The sequence below is a fragment of the Anabrus simplex genome, chromosome X, assembly GCF_040414725.1.
Source record: "Anabrus simplex isolate iqAnaSimp1 chromosome X, ASM4041472v1, whole genome shotgun sequence".
Lineage (NCBI taxonomy): Eukaryota > Metazoa > Arthropoda > Insecta > Orthoptera > Tettigoniidae > Anabrus > Anabrus simplex.
The window spans coordinates 221,467,347-221,492,283 of record NC_090279.1 but is presented as its reverse complement, the minus strand read 5'-3'; the positions used below and the strand labels follow the sequence as shown (position 1 = coordinate 221,492,283).

Below are 24,937 nucleotides of genomic sequence, written 5' to 3'. Positions count from 1 at the left end.
TAAATGCAACTTGTTGGATACATTTTTGGAAATAGGTTTGGTTTTTTTTTTTTTTTTCTCCATGACATTTGAACAGTTTAATCTGTGAATCAAGGTTAATTGCATGAAGTAACGGGCTTAGAATATTTTGTGATGCGGCAAGGGTTGGCATTTCTGAATTACAAGTTGGCGGTTAATTCAAAATCACATAATTTGAAGTCCGATTTTTGCATCCCAACCACTTCGAATTAATGAGGTTTTACTTTAATAAGATAGTGTGCATTTGGAAATGGCAAGAAACTGGTACTAAGTAACTTCTTCCAATTTTTGACTGTATAGGATCGCTTTAGTCTCTTCAGGCCCAGCAGTCCACACAGTATTTTTAAATATGTTCTCACGTTCTGCCTTTTCTGGTATTGAAAATATTCATATCGAGAGTTTCTTTCTAGTGGGTGTGAAGCAGATATGTTTGTGTCCTGGAATTTTATCTTATCTGTGCTGTTTTCTGGTGTAAGGCCAATTTCCTTCAGATCCTCTCTTATTTCCCTGATCCATCTGCAGCCTGTCATCATATCTTTTAAGTCAAGATTATACTGCACCATTTGCTTCAGAAACCTTGAATCCTGCATTCTCATGAGCCCAGTGAATATTTAATGGTGATTAAAATTATAATTTTAAAATAGGAAAGAAAAAAAACCTGTTTAACAATATGACAGTGATAATTACTTACAAAATGAAATAACTATTTAATTTAATTGAAAATATAAATAAATTTATATAAAATTTCATTCCTTTATTTCAGCAGAGATACCTTCATACGACTTATTTGATGCCAAGTAATGGCCACTCCCGCACAGTCATCCATGGTCATGTTACTGTTTGCAGTTAAGTTGGCACCTTGCATCCAAAATGTCGGTATCACACTACAGGAATGGATTGCTTCACTGAAGGGATCAAGTAATTTACAACGGCAGGCCACTGAACATCCTCTTGTAAACATTTTACACCGTTCCGCTTGACATAACCATGACTGTAAACTCTGTATACATATTAAAATGTAGTCACCGGTACATGTCTGTGTGTTTGTGGGGCTAATCTCGAGAACCACCCAATGGATTTGGATGTGGTTTTCACCGATGTAGAGAACATTTATCAAGGAAGGTGTAAGCATACAAAAAAATGGCCACCCGACTGCTTTCTTGACTTACGCTGCTTAAACCTTCAATGACAAACCCCAAGTATGTGTGGAAGAACTGCTGAGCAAGTCTGCGACAGAATACGACTCTATACAGTTGAAGTCTGTTATAGCGAGAATTCATAACGTCGCAAAATTCACTCGCTATAGCGGACTGTTGTTATATCCGATTTTTTGTAAAAGTCGGGAAAACCCCCATACACATTAAAATCAGTATGCAATCAGTTTGTTCAAAACTTGCATTTTTGCGGATAATATCACACTACGGCTTACTTGTTTGTTGTGTTTCGAAATCCGATACTACGTGAAAGCGTGTGTTTAATTTCATTCTGAAAAAATTATATTACCGTATTTCTCCAAATCCAAGACGACCCCCACTTTTTCCTTCAAAAAATGTTAATCAGGCTTAAAAAATGCTTTGTAAAATCATATGAATGTCTTTCTCATACAGTACGCATTTTTAGACAATTTGTAGATGCCGAACATTGGCTTCAGTTATGCGGTATTATTTTGCGGCTGTACAATTATGCTTTATTTCAGCGGGTTTAATAACCATTAACTTAAAATTGGCATCATAACATCGACGAAAACCCACTGAAAATTTTACTTGTTCCACGTATCTTTACAATACGACGATCCATCACAAAAATATTCCTGCTGTCTATAAAACTTAATTTTACCAAGTGTCAGGTACAGCAGACGCATTATAAGTCTGCTACTGAGCAGCCGTGGCCATTCTAAGAATTCGAAGGCTCGCATGTTTTGATGCCATTCTGCAGATTTGAGAAACGTTTTTGTAGAGGATAATAGAACATCATTCTCTCTTCACTGTTTCCCGAGATCCAGTGACATTACACATAGGCACTGTACAACCGGTCGCCGCGGGTAGCGATGTATGATAAAGAGGCGGTAGTTTATTGTCAACTAGTTTTGTGTGTGCACTGGGGGGTGGGAGGTGAAAAGAAACAGCGTGGTTATTGCGGTATTTTCCAGTGGTGTTCATTATTACCAGGCCGCGAATGCAAAACGACCCTTGATTTTTCACACGAAATTCTGAGGGAAAAACAAAGTCGCCTTGGATTCGGAGAAATACAGTATCATTCCATAGGCTTCTGTGGCAAACATTTCAGTTTTCTTCTTCAAACGGCATCACCTAACCTAACCGTATATGTATCATGAAAACCTATTTGAAACGCATGTAGAGAAATGATAACCTTCTCGCTAAAAACTGACATGGGAATAGCTTTCCGAAATTTAACTAGATGCGAGAAAATATAAACTATCCTCTGAAATCAGTGAATCTTCAGGTGTATCACATTCTTACTTAATTTCAGTATATGGTATAACATTAAAATTAAGAGATCGTTTACTTCAGCCTATATTTTTAGCGAGTTAACAACAACTATTGGCCATGTTATTTACACATTTATTACGAAAATATGTTATCCTCTTTCATTTCGAATTTTCTTTAGAGAACAGCAGTCGACGGGTATTCTAATCGACTCCAACATCACCTTCGAATGTTGACGAGAGCACGCAAATGCACAGAGCGCGAAAACTATACCGTACCAAAGATGATCGATCGCATACTACCCTAACTTAACTGTACTATACGTATGATGAAAACATACTTCAAGCACCAGTAGAGAAATTATAACCTTCTCGCTATAAATTTCCCTAATTTAACGGACACGAGAAAATATAAACTAACCTCGTAATTAATGACGCACTTTGCCTACTCTGAAGTATAGGCCTATCCCATCCTTACTTAACTGTGGTATTTATCATTAAAATTAAGCGATCGTTTATTCAGCCTTCATATTTAACGAGTTAACAACAGTTATCGGACACGTTATTTACACATTTATTACGAAAACATGTTCTCCTCTTTAATTTTCATTTCCTTTGCGGAAGAGCAGTCAACGGATATTACTGATCGACTCCGACATTGCCTTCGCTAGTGGGCACAGTGAGAAAACGATACCCAAGATGAGCGATCGCATGCAGTATAATGACTGGGTGCATAAATATCAGCAAAGGAAAAAACCGTGCGCGCATAATCACTTGTAATAATGGATGCATCAGTGATAGGGCTCTCTCTGTAACCAAAGGATAACACACAGTTTAATATAGGAATTTCGAAGGGACAGACAAAAAATAATTGTTATAACGGGGTTCTCGTTATAGTGGACTTGTACTGTATCTGTAAAAGGCAGTTCTCGATAAGCATTTTTATGTTACAGTTTGCAGAAAAAAGTTAACTTTAAAATTAGAAACCCTATTTTGACAATCAGGGAGGTGTAATTAGCATAGTGGCTGAGGTTCAATTCGTGGTTAATACTCGCGCTGATTACAGCTACTCCACAAATTCCTGAGATAAGCTGAACGAAGTTTGTTTTATTCTTCATTCTCGTCACAGTCAAGAAAAACAGCCTGTACAGTATATAATTTACAAAGCATGCAAGCTTACCATGCCCTGGCTGTAGTAGCCCGCGAGGTACTTGTCGCAGATGGACACGAGACACCAGAAAGCCTGCTCCGCTGGCATGTGCATGAGGAGGAAGGCTGCAATCGGAGCCTGCGCTTGACAATAGCCGACGGAAGAGTTGAGGATGGAGTAGGCCTTCAACACTTGGAACAGGTCTTGCTGTCTGCAAGTACACAGACAAGTACAGTATGGGAACTGCAGTGGTGGCCCATTTTCACTCATTCTTGAAGAGAGTGAATTCAGAATTATACAAGCTACTTTACTCATTAAGTTGTTGATGACCTCACAAGTGTGTGTCTTTTGTGTTTACCTCTTATTTCTCCTTCTCCCCACATTGTGTTAGTCCTTTAAATGTTCCTGACTTAAGGAGTAACAAAAGGTTGTCCCATTTCCCTGTACTAGTTTAATTTGTTCATCGAGGAAGCAGTAGAAACCATGAAGGAAAAACAAGAAGAAAATAATGATGAAGGGATACATTGCATCAGATTTGCTGATGATATTGTAATGGTAGCAGATTCAGAAAAGGAAGCCAACAAAATGTTACAAGTTCTATCTGAAACCCTCAAACAACATGAATTAAAAGCGAATGAGAAGAAAAGTAAAGTAATAACTGTACGAAAGAACAATACCGAACATAAAGACTGATGGAATTAAAATTACGTTAAACAGTTCTGTTACGATATGCTGGAAGTATGATAACAGAAGACAACAGATGCCTGCAGGATGTGAAGAGTAGAATAGCCATGGCAAAACATGCATTTATGGCAAAGAAAAATATTCTAACTAGTAAATATAAATTCCCGAAAATCTTTTGCAAATTCATTTGTCTGGAATACCCTGTCATGTGGAAGTGAAAACAGGTAAAGACTTGTCTTAAAGCAACTGAGATGTGGGTATGGAGGAAAATAACGAGCTGGAATAAAAGAAAAACAAATCTGAAAGTACTAAGAGAACTCAAAGAGGAAAGGAAGCTGTTAGAAGAAATGGAAAGATGGAAAATTTGAAGGACATACCATTAGACACATCACCAACTGAGTACCTGAGAGGCAAAAGGGTGTATGTCCATTTTTTTGTGATTGTGAGTTACAGCCACCTTTGTGTTCAGTATAATCAAACACATCTAAGGAATAAAGACGGCTGCCCTGTTACCATTTTGTGTGGATTTAGTGTGACAAAGACGGAGGTCCAAAAAGCTTTTAGGAGGGAAAAGGCTCATGTGGGACATCTGCCTTTTTTCTTCTTCGTAATTTCTCTGCACGAAGAAAGAGGTAATAGACATTCACCTTACGCCTACATTATTGAAATACGAACGTTATTATTGTTTCCTGCGTTACGGAAATATAAAAGACCTGCATTATCACATACGAATGAATATGAAAACAACAACAGTAAAATTACTGTAAGCCACAAGAAGTTAAAAGTTCTGTCGGATTTCGGTCTTTGAAGAAGCAAGCAAGTGAAGTAAGAGTTTGAAATTAGCCTACATTTTGTCACTGATTATACTTTGTGGAGTTGCACCCCAATCACTAACTTCCAAACACAGAGTGAAGTAATACCAATTTCAAGCGATTCAAATTAGGTTCAATCAATCAATCAATCAATCAATCAATCACTACTGATCTGCATTTAAGGCAGTCACCCAGGTGGCAGATTCCCTGTCGTTTTCCTAGCCTTTTCTTACATGATTTCAAAGAAATTGGAAATTCATTGAACATCTCCCTGGGTAAGTTATTCCAATTCCTAACCCCCATTCCTATAAACGAATATTTGCTCCCATTTGTCCTACGTCGCACCGACACAGATATGTCTTTTTGTCCTACTTAAGAAGACTGTTGTCTTATCTTAACATACGAAATTAACATCTTTAACAGTCTATCAGCTTTACTTTTTCTTATCCTCCAATAGGAGTATTCAAGGAAACAAATTTCTATTTCATTATAAAGACTGAGCTGTTTATTGCTCTACCCTCAACAGGTTTTAGGCTCATTGAGTCAGCGCTCCGGAAAGTGTAATCTTGTGAACTTGTGAGATGCAGCTTGATACTACAATTTTAACCAAGGACATTTTAATAATTTTATGTTAGTCAAACACCTACACTGATATCCTCTTTTTACTATTTGTAAGAACAATCAGGATCCTGATTATTCACCTTTCAGGTTTGAGTTTGAGGCTGATGATACTCTTGAAATGGGCGAAACATGTCCCTTGTACCTTTTTATGATAAGATTTAATTCTTAATTTATTAGATCTCTTTGTATTGAATAGGTGGATATTAAAAATAACACTTGTAACATACTTTGTTTTTAAGTGGTATGTTCCGAGTTGTGAGTGGAGAGATAGATGGCGTGGAATGACATTAGTAGACGAATATGTTTGAGTGATGTCTTTAAAAGCAGGAAAGGTCACAACATGAAGATAAAGCTGGAAATCAAAAGGACAAATTGGGGCAAATATCTGTTTATAGGAAGGGGAGTTAGGGATTGGAATAACTTACCAAGGGAGATGTTCAATGAATTTTCAATTTCTTTGCGATCATTTAAGAAAAGGCTAGGAAAACAACAGATAGGGAATCTGCCACCTGGGCTACTGCCCTAAATGCAGATCAGTAGTGATTTATTGATAACTCTAAGCCATGATTCAAGAATGCAACTAAAACATATGGCAATATATACAAAATAAAAATTCTATCGAGAGAACAGGAATGTGGCTTGTTTACAGCTTGTACTTATAGCCTCTGAAAGCACAAAAATTTCATCAGGTGTCAGTCAGTCTCCTAGCCATGGCTATGCTCTTGATCAGACCGTGGTGGCGATTATGAAAATACTGCAAAATTTATTTTGAGTGAAAGTGACACTTCATCTGATACGACTGACTGAAGCTGTATAGTGATAACCAACCAATTATTCATCACTTTCGAGGTTCTCCAGGGGGGGTCAGAGGAAGTGAGAGACAAATATTTAGATAATTCTGTATCAGAGTTGACTATGCTTCTGGCGTTGTTTCCCCATACTGCACGGGTAATAAATACTTACGCTACGCAACAATGATAAAAGGTCTGGCACTAATTGGGATGAAATTAAGGCTACTTTGCCCTCTACATTCCGATATCCCAAGTTCGTAACACTTACAAAGGTAAATGTACTGACACCTCAATTTTGAGGGACAATGAGCAGTGTTAGATTTTCTCTCATATCCCGATTCAACGTGCAGAGCGGTGCACAGTAATGGCTTCCTCGTGCGATTTCTCAGCAAGCACATGGGAACATTAAACCTGAAGGGCGATTACCGCTTCGTCCTATCCTATCGTGGCCATAACGCCAATCTGGGCCGGTGCGTAGAGAAAGGCCGACCTATCCAAGAATATTGAACCACTGTGCTGCTGTTGGCTGAAGTTGTGGCACTAGTGTCGTCCATTCAGTTGGAAAATTATGCATTCCAGCTCTCTGGTGGCCTTGTTCCCACCATGACCTAGTAAGCGGAAAAGAAAAAAACTAATGGTATTGAATAGGTGGAGCCTTCTCTGCCCTTTGATAGTGATCAGTTGTCAGTACAGACCATAATGAAATTCATAACTTACGGACTGTGTTGGTGCAACATGAAGAGGAAAAAAAGTTTTTTTAAAACTTTCCTCACAGAATGACACTTCAAAGGGATTTTCCGCTTCCTAAGTCTTGGTAGGAACATGGGCACAGAGAGCTCGAATACGTAACTCTCCAACTCTGAGCGGACGACACTAGTGCCAGACCTGTAAGCCAACAGAAGCATAGTGGCTCAATGGTAGAGCACTATGTCTGGTTGTCCAATTAACAGCTCTTTGGCTGATATACTTGGTATGAAGTCAGCACTTGTGAAAGCTCAAGGAAGAATTATATCACATGTCTATATTATAACTTCACACCATACTTGTAAGAGACATAATGAAATGTGGTGCCACAGATAACTGAAGTTTAGGGGAGTTGCATTGAAGGAGTAGTTCTGCTAGAGCGACTCACCCGTGACCCTCCTGCTTGGCGAACATCTCGTGGTAGGGGAACTGGCGGTGCAGATCTTTGCGGATGTCGTCCACCCACCGAGGATCTCCTTCCTGCGCCACCAGCTGCGAGAACATGTTGCGACGCTGCTCCAGCACCAACTTACCGCCACACAAATAGAGCCAGGCTCGCGGTCGTATTGAAGGTGGGATGCCTTTCCGACACCTCTCTCTCACCTGCGACATGCACCACTGAAATGATTCTTGCCCTTGTTTACTCTTTGTATTGCTCTCTACTTTTCTCCATATCGGACATTTGTAACAACTGTATGCACAACAAGTTGGTAACAGAGCTCAGTGAAGAGCAACAACGAAACCTAAATGAATGCTCAATTAATCGTAAATTTAATGGTAATAATAATAATTATTTTGTTGTAAAAATCAAGGGTACAGTTATATATTATTGCTGTGCAAATCAGAATGGTTAGCTGATGATAATACTTAATAAATTGACATCTTGGAAAACAGCAGCAATATATAAAAATATTGAGGTTTTAATGCATCAATACAATTTAGGGTAATCTACAAATGAATCATTTATTAGCACCAACTGCCAGGCAGAATCACCTTCTTGTAGTTCTTGGTCATATATTTCTCCCAGCTGTTGAGCATGTGCAGCCATTTCTGTTCTCGGCGGAGCACCACGCTGGCTGGAACAGTCTGTTTTCTGCAACAAATACAAATGCACATCAGAATAACTCTCGTATACCACAATAAATCACAAGGGTAAGAAGGCAACACGAGACTTGGAAATAGTCCAAGAAAAAATGGTGAAGCTAATACAAGTTATTGGTCGCCACTGGGGTCAATTGAAACCTTGCCCAATAAGCCACTTAATCTAGAAATCGCAATGCCCATAACTTTTGACAGAAATGACAAACAATTTGCAACACAGGCAGTCAGATAGAGTTGCCAATTTATTATAAGATGCTCAATGGAATACAGTAGTTCAGAAAGATAACAAAAAATATGTTAAAAAATTTATTACAGAGGGCACTACATCTTGGAATGAGCCAGGACTACCATCATTCAGTTGGATAGTCCAACCCGGCTTTAAATTTCCAATAACGTTTGTTCTCACTATTAGAAGTAATAGGCCCTATTAGTATGACTGGCGGAATCTCCTCGGATCAGTATGTATTAGTAGTTGTTATTAGCCTTGTTTTTTTTTAAGCAACAAAGTTAAGGTAAGCTAAGGGTGTATTCTGCCCAAAGGCAGGTCCGAACCTCCGCAGAGGTGTGCAACAAAGTAACGAAGTAATTCCAATCTTTTCAATGCCATCATCCTTTTTATTAAGACACAATATGATTTTAGAATTTTTTCTCAAATGTTTTGTCTTAAATGATTTTAGCTAGAAATGTAAGTTATTTTTATTATTCTTAAAGTTACAAAACTACTCCTAAAATATTGAGAAGACATGTGGGACCACAATGAAGGGATGGTACAGTTACACTGATCTTTTTCCTGTTACTTGGTTTGGCCTTGATTATTCCACTGGTTCAGAATATCTTTTGAAACTCCTATCAACATCCTTCTCAGAGAATGATTAACGTAGAGAAAATACTTATGAACATCTTCAGCTGATCAAATTTATTGAAACAAAAGATCCCCACATCGCTAATATAAGGTGCATTCATGGTACAACACGAACTTCAAGTCTAGATCAAATGCGAAGATGAGCTCCTGCCATGCTCAGAACCAGGAACTGAACAAAGGGCTCTAAGGATGGCAGCTAATACTGAGTGAGTGTAGATCCCCCAGTTTGACCATGTACTACCTGGTTTTCAACGTCCTTTTTTGCCCCCTGGTCAAATATTTAGAAAGCAGTCATTCAGCCGACACAAAATGACACTGGGCACTAATTATCAGATTGCTGGCGAGAGACAAATTGAGTTTTGAGTTTATGATCAATAAACAATCAATAATACCTGTATTAAAGAGAGTTACAAAACTTACCTTAAATCACAATTCAGTTGTTGGATAAGTGAAGGGAGTAATGTGGATACATTTTGGGCTAAATTTAAAGGAATCATTTGGGAAGGAGAGAAGAAATTTGTACCTGTTAAGAAAAGGAAAGGTTGATAAAAAGAAACCAGAGAACAACAGACCAATCAGCCTGACCAGTATAGTTTGTAAAATACTGCAGAGTTTAATAGCAAAGTACATCAAAGGGATATGTGATGATAAAAACTGGTTCATGAGGAGCCAGTATGGATTTAGAAAGAAATTTTCTTGTGAGGCACAACTGGTGGGATTTCAGCAGGACATATCAGATCAGTTGGATTCAGGAGGTCAGTTAGATTGCATAGCCATAGATCTTTCCAAAGCCTTTGATAGAGTGGAACATGGAATATTATTAAAGAAATTGGAGGGAATAGGATTGGTCGTAAGGGTTACACATTGGATAAAAACATTTCTAAATTCAAGGGTTCAAAAAGTCAAAGTAGGAAATAATGTATCTCAGGAAGAGAAAGTTTGGAAGGGAATTGCACAGGGTAGTATAATCGGTCCGTTACTTTTCTTAATATATGCAAATGATTTAGGGAACAATATAACATCAAAAATAAGATTGTATGCAGATGACATAATTGTTTATAGGGAAATAAATACCATTGAGGATTGTTCAGAATTACAAAGGAACCTTAAGAGTATCCAACAATGGTTTGAAGAAAATAATATGAAGGTTAATGGAGGCAAATCAACTGTTACAACATTTACAAACAGGAGCTTTAAAACTGAATTTGAATATACTTTGGATGAGGTAGTTATCCCAAAAGATGGCAAGTGCAAATACTTAGGTGTGAGATTTGAAAGCAATTTGCACTGGAAGGGTCATGTTGATGACATTGTTGGGAAAGCATACAGATCATTACATGTCATAATGAGGCTACTTAAAGGATGCAACAAAGAATTAAAAGAAAAAAGTTACTTGAGTATGGTTCGTCCATTATTGGAATATGCAAACAGTGTTTGGGGTCCTCACCAAGAATACCTAATAAAAGAAATAGATAGTGTGCAGAGGAAAACAGCAAGATCTGTAACAGGGGATTTCAGGAGAAAGAGTAGTGTATCAGAAATGTTAAAGGAACTAGGGTGGGAAACTTTAAGTAAGAGAAGGGAGAAAACTAGACTTATAGGATTATATAGAGCCTATACAGGAGAAGAAGCATGGGGAGATATCCGTGAGGGGCTTCAGTTGGAAAATAATTATATCGGCAGGACAGACCACAAATATAAAATTAGAAGGAATTTTAGCAGAAGCGATTGGGGTAAATTTTCATTCATTGGGAAGGGTGTGAAGGAGTGGAACAGTTTACCAGGGGTAGTTTAAAAAACTGTCGTATGGCTTTTAGTGCCGGGATATCCCAGGACGGGTTCGGCTCGCCGGGTTCAGGTCTTTCTATTTGACTCCCGTGGGCGACCTGCGCGTCGAGGATGAAATGAAGAAGACAACACATACATCCAGACCCCGTGCCGTAGGAATTAACCAATTAAGGCTAAAATCCCCGACCCGGGACCCTCTGAACCGAAGTCCAGTACGCTGACCGTTCAGCCAACGAGTTGGACACCAGGGGTAGTGTTTGATCCTTTTCCAAAATCTGTACAGATATACAAGAAGAGAATAAACAGCAACAGAGAAAATAAATGAAGTGTTAGAGGGCATTCGACCAGTGCAGGTTACTGTAAATAAAAAAACGTGTGTGAATAAATTAATTCCATCCCCAGGTCTAAGGAATTTGGACAGCCAAAGTAGGGGACTGCCTGTAGGGGTGAAGTACAGTGGGGACTTCGAGGGCTCTGGGACCGCTACGGTAGCTGTGAAGGCCCTTCAGGAACTCTGAAAAGTGGTGGCAAAAGGGGCTCTGGTTAAGACGCAGCAGGTCGTTATGCTACTTAGGTTCCAGAATGGGTAAAAAAAAAAAAAAAAGTAAATAAATGCAATGTAAAGTTTAATCTTATACCAGTTGTATAGTATCATTTGAAGTAATTCCACATACTGTATATCAGTTGACTATATTTGTAAGCAGTACAGGAGATATTATAAGTAGAATTTTGTAAACAATATAAATTTATTAAGGATGAGCTGTGTGTTTAATAGAAAAAATTGTTAGCGTAAATTATGTAATATTGTATTATAGGAAAATTTTCTTCTCTTGTTAATTTAATATTTAGTGCTTGACAATAATGTATTTTAGTGTACCATTTGCCACCGAGGTAGACACCTCATTTGCAAATAAAGAGATTTTGATTTGATTTGTCAGAGAAGGAAGAACTCTGAAACAGAATGTGTGTTGTGCAAGTAAAATTTTGATTTAGATATTTTAAACACATGCTTTTCCCAGTCTGCACAAAGTAATTTATTCATATCTATCTATCTATCTGCTTCCAGATGGTTCTTCTCCTTATAACCTGGAGGGAGATCAGATATTTTGGAACATGTGGGCAGCCAAAAACACACCACAAAGCAAGTGACCTGAAGATAGCCGTAGCAGAGGCAGCATATGCATATAAAACATAATCAGACTTTGTATCAGCAAACGGGCTGAGTAGCTCAGACGGTAGAGTGCTGGCCTTCTGACAGGTTTCCACTGTCAGTAGATTTACTGGCACATAAAAGAACTCACGTCGGACAAAATTCTGGAACCTTGGAGTCTCCAAAAACCATAAAAATGTAGTTAGTTAGTGGGATGAGAAACTACTATTATGTAACAAACTGGTTGGAAAAACCTTCAGTGTTTCCAAAATTGCAGAAAACTTTTCTTGTGAAAAACAAAATGGGTAGCGTTAGTCAAGAATGTTCTACCTCTCGACAGCCTGGAACAGTTAAAAGCACAATTGGAAACAGTTAATTTTTTGAAGCAAGCAAGCATGGAAATATCAAACTTTTCCTTTTACTGGTTCAGTTATAAACTAAATTTACAAAACCTGGACACCAATGCTAGTTACATATAGCAAGTGTTTGAGAAAAAAAAAATCATGTCTAAAAAGTGTACTGCATTTGATGGAGACAATGCCAGGGTTAACTTTGGTAGTGGTGCTGGTGATTACTGTTTTCAGAGGAAGTCCAACTGGGCAACCATCCTCTATATAACATTAATCAGAGAGAAAAAATGGAAAGGATCCGACACTTCGAAAAATTAAGATATCAGCCAAAGAAAGACAAGGGTCAGGAAGGGCGTGAAAATGAAAAACTCCCTAGGCCTCGAAAACGTAATACCATTGGGGTAGGAAAAGAACAAGAGTTGATCAAGGGAGGTCGGATGTGATACCCAAAAGTGAGGAACCTGGCACAAGTGGAAGCAATGCCAGGACTCCGCTAAGGGCCCCGTGGCTGCCAAACCACACTCCAAAGTTCGGAGCCCCTGGGGCCCGTTTCACAACACGCAGGAGATACTGTGAGTGTTATTCTACTGTCCCCACCCACAGGGGGATAACTTTGGTGGGCTAGAACGATGTTTATAGTAAGCTTAATAAGGTTGGGGAGGGGGGTAATATTTTAGGAAGTGGCTGTTCATGCTATATTTTCTGTTAAAACTGCTTCAGAAAATTGTGAAAGTTGTTTGAGACTATTGACGTGATTAGCTTGGTGGCTCAGCTGCTAGCTTCTCACCCGCCAGCTGGAGTTCAAATCCCAGTCGATCCTGGGCCAAGATCTTCATCTCAAAAATCATATCAGGAACGGCATCCAGCCGTGAACTCTCAGCCGAAACCAAACTGAGCCTGGGGGCTCCAGCGACCCCAGAAATGACTGAGAATCATGTCTCAAAGTAAATGTCCTCTCACAGGTTAGCTGAGGGATATCTATACATAGCGTCTTCACCTACCTCAGTATAGATGGCGAGAAAAAAACTGTAGTAGAAGTGTATTCTGTACTTAGTCAAACAGGCCCAAGTCTGCAAGACAGGGCAAAACAACTTCATTCCCTTACAAGTAAGAGATGTATGTGACAAACTGTTAAAGCATTTAAGAAAGAAATGACTGTGGTTTGTACTGAAGAACATTATCAAATGGGTAAGGCTATGTTCAACTGGTTAACTCTTTCTAAATAACTGGAGTAGGAAACAGTGAAAAATGTATAGCGTATTTAAGAGAAAAGAATATTGTTGCAGATGACAATTTATTGTTTGATCAAGTAACCTGTCTGAAAAGGTTTATACGTAAACAGAAGTCGGAGCACCATTCCTAACATAAACTACCTCACACAGGTGATGTACACATGAATACAGCGAGTTGCAGTGGCGTACACTGAGAGCCACCAAGGCTATCAGTGAAGCCCAAACCTCAATTGAGAATGGTGGAAGTCTAAAGTACATTATAATGTAAGCATCTCACACATTGTTCCATATAAAAAAACTTCAAAGAAAATAGAAAAAACGTTGCACGTATTTCTGAGAGCAAGGCATCGGAAACTGATATTGCAGCCCAGACTCTCGTCCTTCTCCCCTCGACTCGCCCATCATGGCTTGCTGCTGTATATCACATAGGAGCAGTGAGCGTTGAGAAGAGGTGTGCTAGGCTTTGGTTCGTCAGATCGCCAGTGCTAACTATCAACCATGCGTTACTCATCGCATATACTTCCTCACCTCACTTAATTACATAGATAACAGAGTGCTGGTATTTCACTTCCATTTACTTCTTGATCATGGGTCGGACACCACCACTGATCTCCCCAGAGAGCTAATTAACCAGTGAATGATGGGTACACCCGTTGCAAAATTCAACATTTTTATTTAATAGTAGTAGTAGTAGTAATAATAATAATAATAATAATAATAATAATAATAATAATAATAATAATAATAATAATAATAATGGTGCATGGCATCTGTATAGGCTTGGTGGTGGCCTAATGAGGATTAAATGAATGGCGAAGACATCATAAACCCCAGTCCCCAAGACAGGGGAATTAACAGTATGAGGGGGTTGATTCTGAAAATTGAACTGGGACCATCAGACCAAAGGCAAGTATTCTATCCATTTGGCCACAAAGCCGGACTTTAATTTGCTAATCCTTAAGCTACCTTCTCCACCGAGCATTGGCAGTAGCAGAGGCCAGGGTAGTAGCTTGTGAAGCAGCCTTGACAATACAGCAGGCTTCTCCATTGGCTATTGGATGCAGCTCAAAACGCTGAAGGCTTTACTTCACTAAACAAATCATCGAAAAGGGGTAACCAAGTCTAGTGATAGCCCACGTCTTGATCCCAGCATACGCCACTGGCAAGCTGTTCATTCTGGCCCACAATGCAGCCATGGAGAGGATTTTTTCATTAATATTCAGTGGACAGGTAAGAAAACACACTGTAAAGAATATGCTAACTGTGCCATATAATTTGTATCTTGTCAATATTATAACAGCACTAAATTGAGAAATGACTTTCTTAAAAAGGTTAGAGGGAGTGAGAGTTACTCCACTTCTAAAATGTAAAAAAACTAAAGATCTGCTTTCTAGAATGGCATACGTAAAGAAGGAAATATGAGATTAAATTGTATTTAATGGTTATAGTTGTATCATTAGATTATACATACCCTTATGTAGCCTATATATTGCTAATATTTTACATGCATGTCCTATTTTTTTCATGGCAGAAGTAAATTATACAACAGAAAACAAAGTGATGATAAAATGTTTAACTGTAGTTCAAATAAAGGGTAATTTACTTGTATACCCCGGAATTTTGTTTTGAAGTATGGCACATCTAAAAGCGAGTGGCACAACGCAACAACATAGGCTATCATAGATAATTCTGAGCAACTTTCGAGGTCCGAACGCTTCCTACTTGATTTACTCCTAGAGAAGTACAATTATCGTTCCTATCTAGCTGATCATAACCAAGGAAAATGTTTAGTTTAGTAAATGCGAGAATCGTTGAGAAGTGAAAGTGAAAAAATGTTAGGTCTGTTTAATCTTTGATTGTTTGATTGGTGTATTATTCGTCGTTACCTCCGACTACAAAATTCTCAACTAAACGACTATATCTCATTGTAAAAGTTATTTTAAAGTTTTAATCCCATTGCAATTACAACTTGTACAGCAAAACGTATAATACCTGAATTTTGTCGGAACGTAGCAACATTTCAAAATGTCCTACACTGGTCGCAATACGGAGAAGCAAGATTAAGGGTATGTTTTGAAAGTCACTGGTGAATTAGCATGATTCCATTGCGCTTGCATCAATGCGTTCTCAAAGTAGGGTCCTCCTATTATCCTCTTTGGCAGGGTCGAGAACCGACGGTTTTGAACGACTTATTCCAAGCTTTCTCCCGGAGAGCTGGTAGTCCGTTCATAAACGTACTTTTTGTTTCGGAATAGTGCGTTTGCTATTATCATGCAGGTGTCTTCCCAAAACAGAACAAACAAGAATGGGAGCTGCTTACAAGGCATGGACTAGGTGCGAACCAAAGAATATGCTGTCAACACACAGTTTGTACGTAATGATGATGCCTGTCGTAAGAAATGACTAACTTCGGGACGTGGCTTGGCGACCGCGGGGCCCAGTTACTTGTGCCAGGCCCCTCCCTTTCAACTTGGTCAACTCTTCTGCGACCCTGAGACCCAGGGAGTCTTTCATTTTCACGCCCTTTGTCTTGTCTTTCTTTCGCCAATACTTTCTTTTGTCGAAGGGTCGGACCCCTCTTAAAACAATAATCACCACTACTTACAGTAATGGCAACAGGAGAAAATGTCGTTCTAGCTCTTGTAATAATAAAAAAAAAGCGCAAAATACCCATCACTTCCATCTACATTTGAGCCGCAACCTACGTTGGTGCATTCGTACCAGGTAAAGATATTTTAGAATAAGGGATCCTCTCACTCGTTCATAAGTGTCTGGTTCCTATCGCCTCTCGGAATCAGACTTTCTTATGACATCCCTCATGAACGTCTTCTCAATAAATTATGCAAACTTAGTGGGATTTGATAACGCCTCCTTTCGCGCATTACGGGTCCTATTTTTTCTCTCCCTTCAAATGCCGCTTGCCTGGTGTCTCATCCCAGCCTTCAAATAGCAAAAATTCTCTCCAAATTTCTGTCCGAAGCAAACGTTCCTATCTAACCTTAAAATCCATGTATCCAGTCATGTTCGATATTACTGTACAAAAGCCGTCATGGAGAATCACACTGGCGAGAAGTTATTATTTTGAGCCTTATGTATCCCTGCTTTACACCCACTTCACCCTTTCACCTATACTTTTAACCACGGTACCACCTCATCAAGACCCCCACCTAACTTCCAGGAGGGCGAAAGCAAGATAAAAGTCCAACAAACAAAACAAGAAGATCCTGTAAAGTTCGCTTTGGCAGGCTGACACGCTAGCCACTACGCTACTTGAAGCTGGATTATCGTCACTGATCTAAACATAATAACGTAAACATAATGTAGTACAGAACTCGCATCTTGTTATAGATGTCATGGCCTTGGCGGCGTGTTACCTAACGAAACAACACAACATGTTACTGAGGACTGCCAGTTCACTTCCTGTATTCACTTATTATTAGTGATGGGCAACCGATACCCGTGTTCCAGCGGGATCGAGCCGACCCCGACACGCGCCGAGGTTCGAGTCTGTTCGAAGCAAGCTCGAGCAGTCACGTGACCGAAGAAGAAGTCTGACTCGGGCTGCAGGGCGAACGCGACTGCAGATAAAATATGAAGCAAAGAAGAGAAGCGCCATTCGCGGAGGTGTATGTATGATATTGATAACGAAGGCGCGTGTTGTCATATATTACTACATTAAGTCATTGTCATGTATCTTATGGGGAATAAATATTGCCCATAAAATCAGAAGGCTTAGATTATGATAATATGCTATAAAAAGGACAAAGCATGTATTCGTAATATTCCCCGCGTATTACCGGAAGTATTTCCTCCCAAGGCAGTACTTGCGCATCTTGTAACAACCGCACGTTTGAGGCAAAATTGTGAATACGGTAATGCTATTCTTACAATGTCATGCTTTGGGTGGCTAAGGCAGCTGTGTAACGCGGCAGGCGAGGTTCTGCTTCTGTCCTCAATGTTGGGGGGTTTGACTCTACTTCTTGGGAGAAAATTACCCTTTTTTGCACGCATAGAAGAATTTGAGTAAGAAAGGCTTGACATCTCATCAATCGTGTACACAAATAGATTTATACATATTATTATGGAGCAATGTTACTGTGCAATTGCGTGAAATATATATGAAAATCAAAAGTGACTCGAGATTTCAAGCTGTATCGTTTAGCAAACTTCAGGTCAATCGGTCCACTTGTCTTCGAGCCCATCCGGAACAAACAAAACAGACGCCATCTCATGGTGTTAAAAATCCAAGCCCTGCCGAGAATAGTATCCGAGACCCCTGTGACCAAAGGCCAACACGCTAACCACTTAGCCATGGAGCCGAGCGAGAAATGTGTCAACAGCTGAAGACAAAACATCATACATTTTTAGTCTTATAACTATTCAAATATGTAACTATTTCGACACAAGTAATCGTTTCTTTTTTCTTATTATACGGCTCAAGCAACACATTTTAGTAGACAATTGATTTATGTCCGCCTCTGTGGTCTAGTGGTTAGTGTGATTAGCTGCCACCCCCGGACCCGGCTCTGGCACGAAATATGGAAAGTGGTATGAGGGCTGGAACGGGGTCCACTCAGCCTCGGGAGGTGAACTGAGTAGAGGTGGGTTCGGTTCCCACCTCAGCCATCTTGGATGTGGTTTTCCACTTCTCCTCCAGGCAAATGCCGGGTTGGTACGTCACTTAAGGCCATGGCCGCTTCCTTCCCTCTTCCTTGCCTATCCTTTCCAATCTTCCCATCCCCACCAAGGCCGCTGTTCAGTATAGCAGGTGAGGTACTGGTCATTCTCCCCAGTTGTATCTCACGCTCCAGGACACTGCCCTGGAGGCGGTAGAGGTGGGATCCCTCGCTGAGGAAAAAACAACCCTGGAGGGTAAGCAGATTAAGAAAGAATTGGTTTATTCTGATGGAGGCATTTGTAACGAATCAACGCAAACACAAATTTTGACTGTCTCCAACATACAGATATGGGTCGAAATTATATTATGTACAAAAGACACGGATGTAACAGTAACCAGAGGACGAACCTGTACTGTCCATCCTTCTCAAGTTTTCTGGGTGTTCGTAAGAGCAAAGCTCGAACTTGTTCGAACACTGGCGTCATCTGCTGGAGCAGCTCGAGCCGGGATCAAGCACATCACTACAAGGTTGTACTGTACAGATCGAGTAGGTTCAGGGCAAATACACGAGACCAAGTTGACGTTAACTTTCCAAAACTAAGCACGAACAATAGAAAACAGAGTAGTTTTATTTTATTGTGTGAAATAATTAAGAAATACTGTTGACAATTCCTCACCTATTTCTTAAGTACGGTCATAGTTATTATAATGCCAACTGCCAACATCATTCGGTATTACGGGTCGGTGGATAAAATTATATAGTTTTAATCGAAATCAAGAAAATGTAAAATAACACTATCTTGGGCTTTACAAAACAAATAACTCATGCCAGAGTATATAGCGGAGTAACACTTTACCAATACCGGACAACTATCTCAAGAACATTGAGTGTGGTGGCAAGCCCGAGAACTGCATAGAGAAATAAGTCTCCTCTCATTGGAAATATTTGTTAACAGTCATAATAATGAAATATTAAAATATGGAATACCTCCTGCATAGGCTCCGGGAGGGATACGGCCGGATGGGGAGGGATGTGTGGAACCCGAGCTGGGGCTCACTACGCTGACCATTCCGTGGCGGCAACCATTAACATTAATCATAACGGAAATGGAAGAGGATGAAGGTATCGTCAAAAGAAAGGGAAGGGCCACGAAGCGCCGGACGGGGCAGACAGGTCTTACGGCGACGATGGGATAGGAGAGGCCTTAATTGAGGTACAGCCAGGTGTGAAAATGGGAAACCACGGAAAACCATATTCAGGAATGCCGACAGTGGAGTTCGAACCCACCATCTCTCGGATGCAAGGTCACAGCTGCGCGCCCTTAACCGCACGCCCTACTCACTCGGTTGGGCGGTTAGTATTAAGGTTTAGGACAAGAGAAACTGTAATTAAAGAATAGGAGTTGGTCCAATATTTTGTTTCCTTTTTCATTTATCCTTCGGTACAGCCGATCTTCCCCAACTCTACAGGGGAATTCACCTCACGCAGCTATCTCACTTTTGATGCACTTTTAATTTTCTGCTTTACTACTACTACTACTACTACTACTACTACACGTTTCCATTCCTCCCCTAAAGGGAGAGGCGGGCCTCTTAGACGGTGACGCCGTCTCTCAGGCCGGGAGATTTGTCAAGTGCGGAGAAGGTGAGGGGGTGGGCGGTCGTGGCCTATACTACGAACTGTCCCGCCATTCGCGTTAGTGCAGGAGAATGGAAAACCACGGAAAAACATTCTCAGGACAGCCGACGGGTGGAGCCAGGCGTGAAGTCCGGCATTGTGCCCCAGACCCGCCTCCCGGTGCAGAGGCGCAGAGCCACGGTAGAACCGTAGCCAACTTTCCTCTGCTCGGTTGGTCGGTCAGAGTACAGAGCTATTGGACCACGGGCACCGTGGCCTCTTAAGGGACGAAACCCACTCTGCATCCAGCGACGTTCTGCTTTACATCTGAAGACAGAAATACACAACACTGCACTCCAATGCATATTGGAGTTACGTGAGTGAAATACGATGTACTGACAAGGAAGAAATATTCGGGATTTCCTAGTCTCTCAAAATTTATTGGATGAAAAACCGAAACTCATGTCAACTTCAAGACGACTGCGATAACCATTATGCTACATGCCTACAACCTATGAAGTATGAGTGCAATAAGTGTTTCATACTGGTTTTACGCCAGTACAGTATTTGATTGACGTAATGTAAGCGACATAGAATGTAACCTCTACAGAGATGCGAGGTCATGACTTTTTTAAATACATGCTTATCTTGCTAGGTACGGTAATTTGTTCGGCGCATTATATTTTTTTTCTTGGAATATCACTGCAATGTAAGACTATTTAGTGACAACACTGAAAAACTCATAAACAACACGCCAGAGTTGGCCACAAACATTATGCCACGTAGATAGCAGCACTATCGACTTTCTCACTGGAAACCGCAAGCTGTCAGGTATTGGTACAATATAACAAAATAAAGCGGCAAGAAGTAGTAACGTTTGTGGCATAATCAGCGACCGCAGTGCTTAGCATATCTACGAAATTTCAGACTCCTACGATCATTACAGCCCACCCTGAGCCGCGCTCAACAGCGCCAGGACACCCGGTTCCATTCCGAGAGTCGAATGTTGCGACTATAAAAATCATACTCTGAAACAGCTTCTAGCTTGAAGCAACTTCATCATAAAACAGCCCTGTTTTAACTGCTAAATGGAGCGCAAAGAAGCTTATGAAGCAGGATATAATTTGACTGTACGAATGGCATCACTTCAATAGTTTCCACATTACACACGTTTTAATACCACAGATGGATCTTACATGGATATTTTCTCCCTATCAACAGGAAATATTATTGATATCACCTTTCATAATCATTACAAATGCATTCACCAAGTAGCCTATATTATCAGTACTATCGATTAACAAGAGTTGGATAAAATATGTGGCAAAAACAAGGCGGAGGAGAAAATAATTGATACGAAAAGCTTAATCTATCCGCAATGTCACCGTTACTTATAAAAGGGGTCGTTATATTGATCACATTCTCACAGTTGCACTGCATAACTTACAACATACATAGTACTTTCCGTATAATCTGCCCGAGGATAAGTTTACACCAAGAGCTTATTTCTTTGAATGGACTGATATTACTAGGCCATGCGCATATAGAAACATCCTCATTTTAAATCGCTGTGCACGTTTATAGTATTTTTAGAGGGAAGGTAAAGTTTGTTGCCGATAAGTTTTATTTGTAGCAACATCTGTCACATCTTTCCCGGTAGTATTTCACAATTTTCTGCTTCACTTTCGCAGTGCGAAGCAGTCTCAATACTCTGCTACTATCAGTTCACAATAGCAGAAAACAGAAGCAGACACCAAGGACCAAGGACCAAGGGGGATGTTTTCATTCCCCTCCCCGAAGGGGAGGGGCGGGCCACCTAGAAGGTAACGCCTTCTCTCTGGCCAGGAGATTTGGCGGGGTTCGGGGATTTGGAATGGTTTGAAGTTAGAAAGGGGGAGCGTTAGGTTTTAGTGAATTGGGGGAGTTTGACCTCTTGGCTAAGTGTGTAGCATGTGCCCTTGTGCTTTTTATTAAGAATTTCTTACAATGGTTACATGTGATTACAATAGAATACAAAGGTTGTACATTAGTTTCTTACTTACTAGTGAGTAGGATGGGAAGGATTTGTTGGTAAAATGCGGTGATATTTGCTAGGGACGTGAGTAGAAGGTGGAGGAGGTTCGTATTATGGTGTGGATTCGGGAGATGGTGTTGGGGACGGGGTTGGTTGCGAGGTGGGTTTGGGCGGTTTTGGGTTTTGGGTGGGGAGCGAGATGGTTCCACACGGTGTTGCTTCCCGAAGAGCTGAATTCCGTGTTGGATGAGGCGCTCTGTCTCTTCGGGAAGCTGGAGATGTAGTCGCACCATGTAGGTCGGCCCGGCTGCATTCTGGATTCTGGTGACTTTCTTTGGTTGGAGTCCTGTGCTTCTGATTTCCTGCAAGATGAGCTCCGGTGGGATGGCTGGGTTGATGCCTCGGATGACGCAGCTGCTGGTGCTTTCTTGAGTTGGTGGTGATGGTGACTGGGTAGTTCGGTGAGGCCCGGACTCGGACTCGGGAGCTGGTGGTGGTGGTCGTTCTGTTTCCATTGCACTGTTGTGGACTTCTTCTTCTGTTGTTGGTGGCCGGGTAGGGCTGGGGAGGGTTGATGTGGTGGGAGACATCATGATGGGAGTGGAATGGGCCATGGTTGTAGTAGTTACAGGGGTAAGGGGAGCGGTTCGGGCGGGGGTAGTAGCAAGGGTGGTGGTGATGGTAGTTACTGGGGTGGTGAAAGGATGGGTTGACGGTTGGTGTGGTGGGAGGTATGGTGGGGGGGTGTAGGGTGGTGGAGGTATCTTCGTTGGCGTTCGAGGTGACTGGGGTGGCTGGGTTCCCGGGTCCGGTCCGAGATCGTTTGCCATGTACGGTGGGCATGGCTCTGCAAGGTGTGGTTTGCCGTGAATATATATACCATATCTGAGGGCTGCGTGTACTGCCCGTTCTGTGGCTAGCTTGATTAGTACTCTGTCAGTAGGGGTGAAGTCAACTTGGATTCTTGAAAGATTAATTGCTGGAACTCCTTCGTTCTTGAGGTAGGCCAGTAGAGCTGCATCGCTGAAGGAGAGATCTACACCGGATAAGATAATGTTTGGCATGATAGGGGAGGCCGGCTTCCTGCTTGGTGCCTGGCCTGATTCTGTTTTATTGGGACGGCTAGGGCACGATAGTAGAGTTGTGGAGTCCCCTAGCCGTAATAAAAACGGTGTAGATCGTTTCTCGGATGATGGAGAGGCGATGGCAGACACCACCTCTAGAAGCAGTCTCAACTGCTCTACCAACGAGCAAAGAGAATGTGTGCCAACGAGGGAACGAGACTGCTTCATGAAGCTGCTTCCAGAAAAAAGCAGTTTATCCCACCCCTAGCCGCGATCGAACTGCACATTCTGATGCCATCTGTTGTTGGACACGTAAACTATCCCGCGCCATCTCCTCCGTTCAACCAAGGAGCAAATGCAGTGACGTCACTGGCAAGCTGGCGGACAAATTATCCAAGCATATTTACGATTACAATTGTTTCCAGTTGACAACAGTAGTAATGGTTTTATCTTTGTTTGACGTAAAATATATTGTTATATAGATACATTGGCACAATACGACAAACTAATGGAACACAGCGATAAAACTTTGCTGTGTATTGGGAAGCACTCTTGAAAAGCGAGCAATTTCAACTCTGTTAGTCAGCACTTTCACGCAATTTGAATCAAGACTATACTTCACAGGATCATTTCTGTAGTAAGTCTTCACTCTCTACTTTATCTAAAGTGGAGTGGTTACAGCCATGAGGATGATGTAGAGCTCCTCTTCCTGAGCGTGAGGCTGACTCGAACTTGGTTCGTCCGAGTTCTAGTCATCGATGATCGTTCACCATCATTCTTCGGAAAGATGGATGGGAAGTGGTGCTGTCTGAGTGGTTGTAGTTTTATTACATATATTAAGAAGAATGGCTCAGGTGGCAGCGCGCCGTTCAAATGCCTTACTAGGGATGGGTTCAGTCAGTTCATTTGCTTGAACTAGTTCATTCGATACCGTTCATCGCCTTGAGTCGTTCAAATCAAGGAGGTAGTTCATAAGCAGGTGAGAAATATGCTGTCACGTGACCATCAGCATGGCACGCCATTGGCCATTTTTGAACGAGCTTATTTTGTCGTTCAAATGAACGAGGTAGTTCATTTGTGCTCTCGCGGCATTTCGTTCAAATGAACGAGGTAGTTTATTATGAGCTCTCTTGGCAACAACACAAGCGGCGTGAGGAGAGGTGGTTTACCGTACCGCACGCGAGCTAGTACGTAAATTTTACAACAGATGGTACTTGCGTACGTCTTCGTCTTCCTTTAATTGAATGGCAAACCATACAGCCTTGACCCCACCTCCTACGTTGTTTAAAGCTCGGTGGTTTTAAGGGGCGTATGAATCAGCTGTTTGAGAGAGAAGAAGCTACTGTATTTACTGCCTTTATACACGGGAAAACATTGCACTAAGGTGATAATTGTCCTTTTTATCTGTTAAAGAGCTGGGAGGACGAACCGTATGAAACGTCCTGTTAATAAGGGATGTTCCTGAATAGCTAACTAATAAAATGTCAGATGTAAGTCCTTTAAGGCGTTTGCTGTATAAAACTAGAGTTTCGTCTTAGGCCTGACATTACACTCATCAGAATGGAATGTGTCAGGCCCTATCCACTGACGATGATAGGGTGTATGCACGTGAATTTATCAGAAGCCCATTAACTTTTGATATGCTCTATTGGTATGAAAAATCTAATTCCCTCATCGATAAATATTCCCCATTAATATTACAACATATTACAGTGAGTTGTGACTGACATTATGAACTTGAAATGCGGTCAGCTGATTCTTAACCCAGACGTAATTAATAGTTTCGTTGTCACGGAAGAAATGTAGGAGATACACAATTTCAATTTGTCTTCATCACACCATTGTTAAAGCGTAGTTCTTTGCTCTATTCACTT

General features: G+C 40.9%; 1 protein-coding gene and 1 non-coding gene across 3 annotated transcripts in view; one reads left to right on the top strand and one right to left on the bottom strand.

Annotated features, from left to right (window-relative positions):
* The window catches only part of wkd (whacked), a 569,688-nt gene that overhangs the window by 446,702 nt on the left and 98,049 nt on the right, over positions 1-24,937 (bottom strand). For both annotated transcript variants that reach the window (XR_011019063.1, XM_067159072.2), the window contains exons 3-5: positions 8,260-8,359; positions 7,655-7,869; positions 3,645-3,825 (exon numbers count right to left, since the gene is read on the bottom strand). Coding sequence is in view for 1 of the 2 variants with exons in the window: in XM_067159072.2 (XP_067015173.1) it covers positions 3,645-3,825; positions 7,655-7,869; positions 8,260-8,359 (496 nt within the window). In the remaining variant the exon portion in view is untranslated. The remainder of the gene's footprint in view (positions 1-3,644; positions 3,826-7,654; positions 7,870-8,259; positions 8,360-24,937) is intronic.
* Positions 23,671-23,880, top strand: LOC136886903 (small nucleolar RNA U3). Its single transcript, XR_010861867.2, has one exon. It is a non-coding gene; the product is annotated as a small nucleolar RNA U3 (small nucleolar RNA).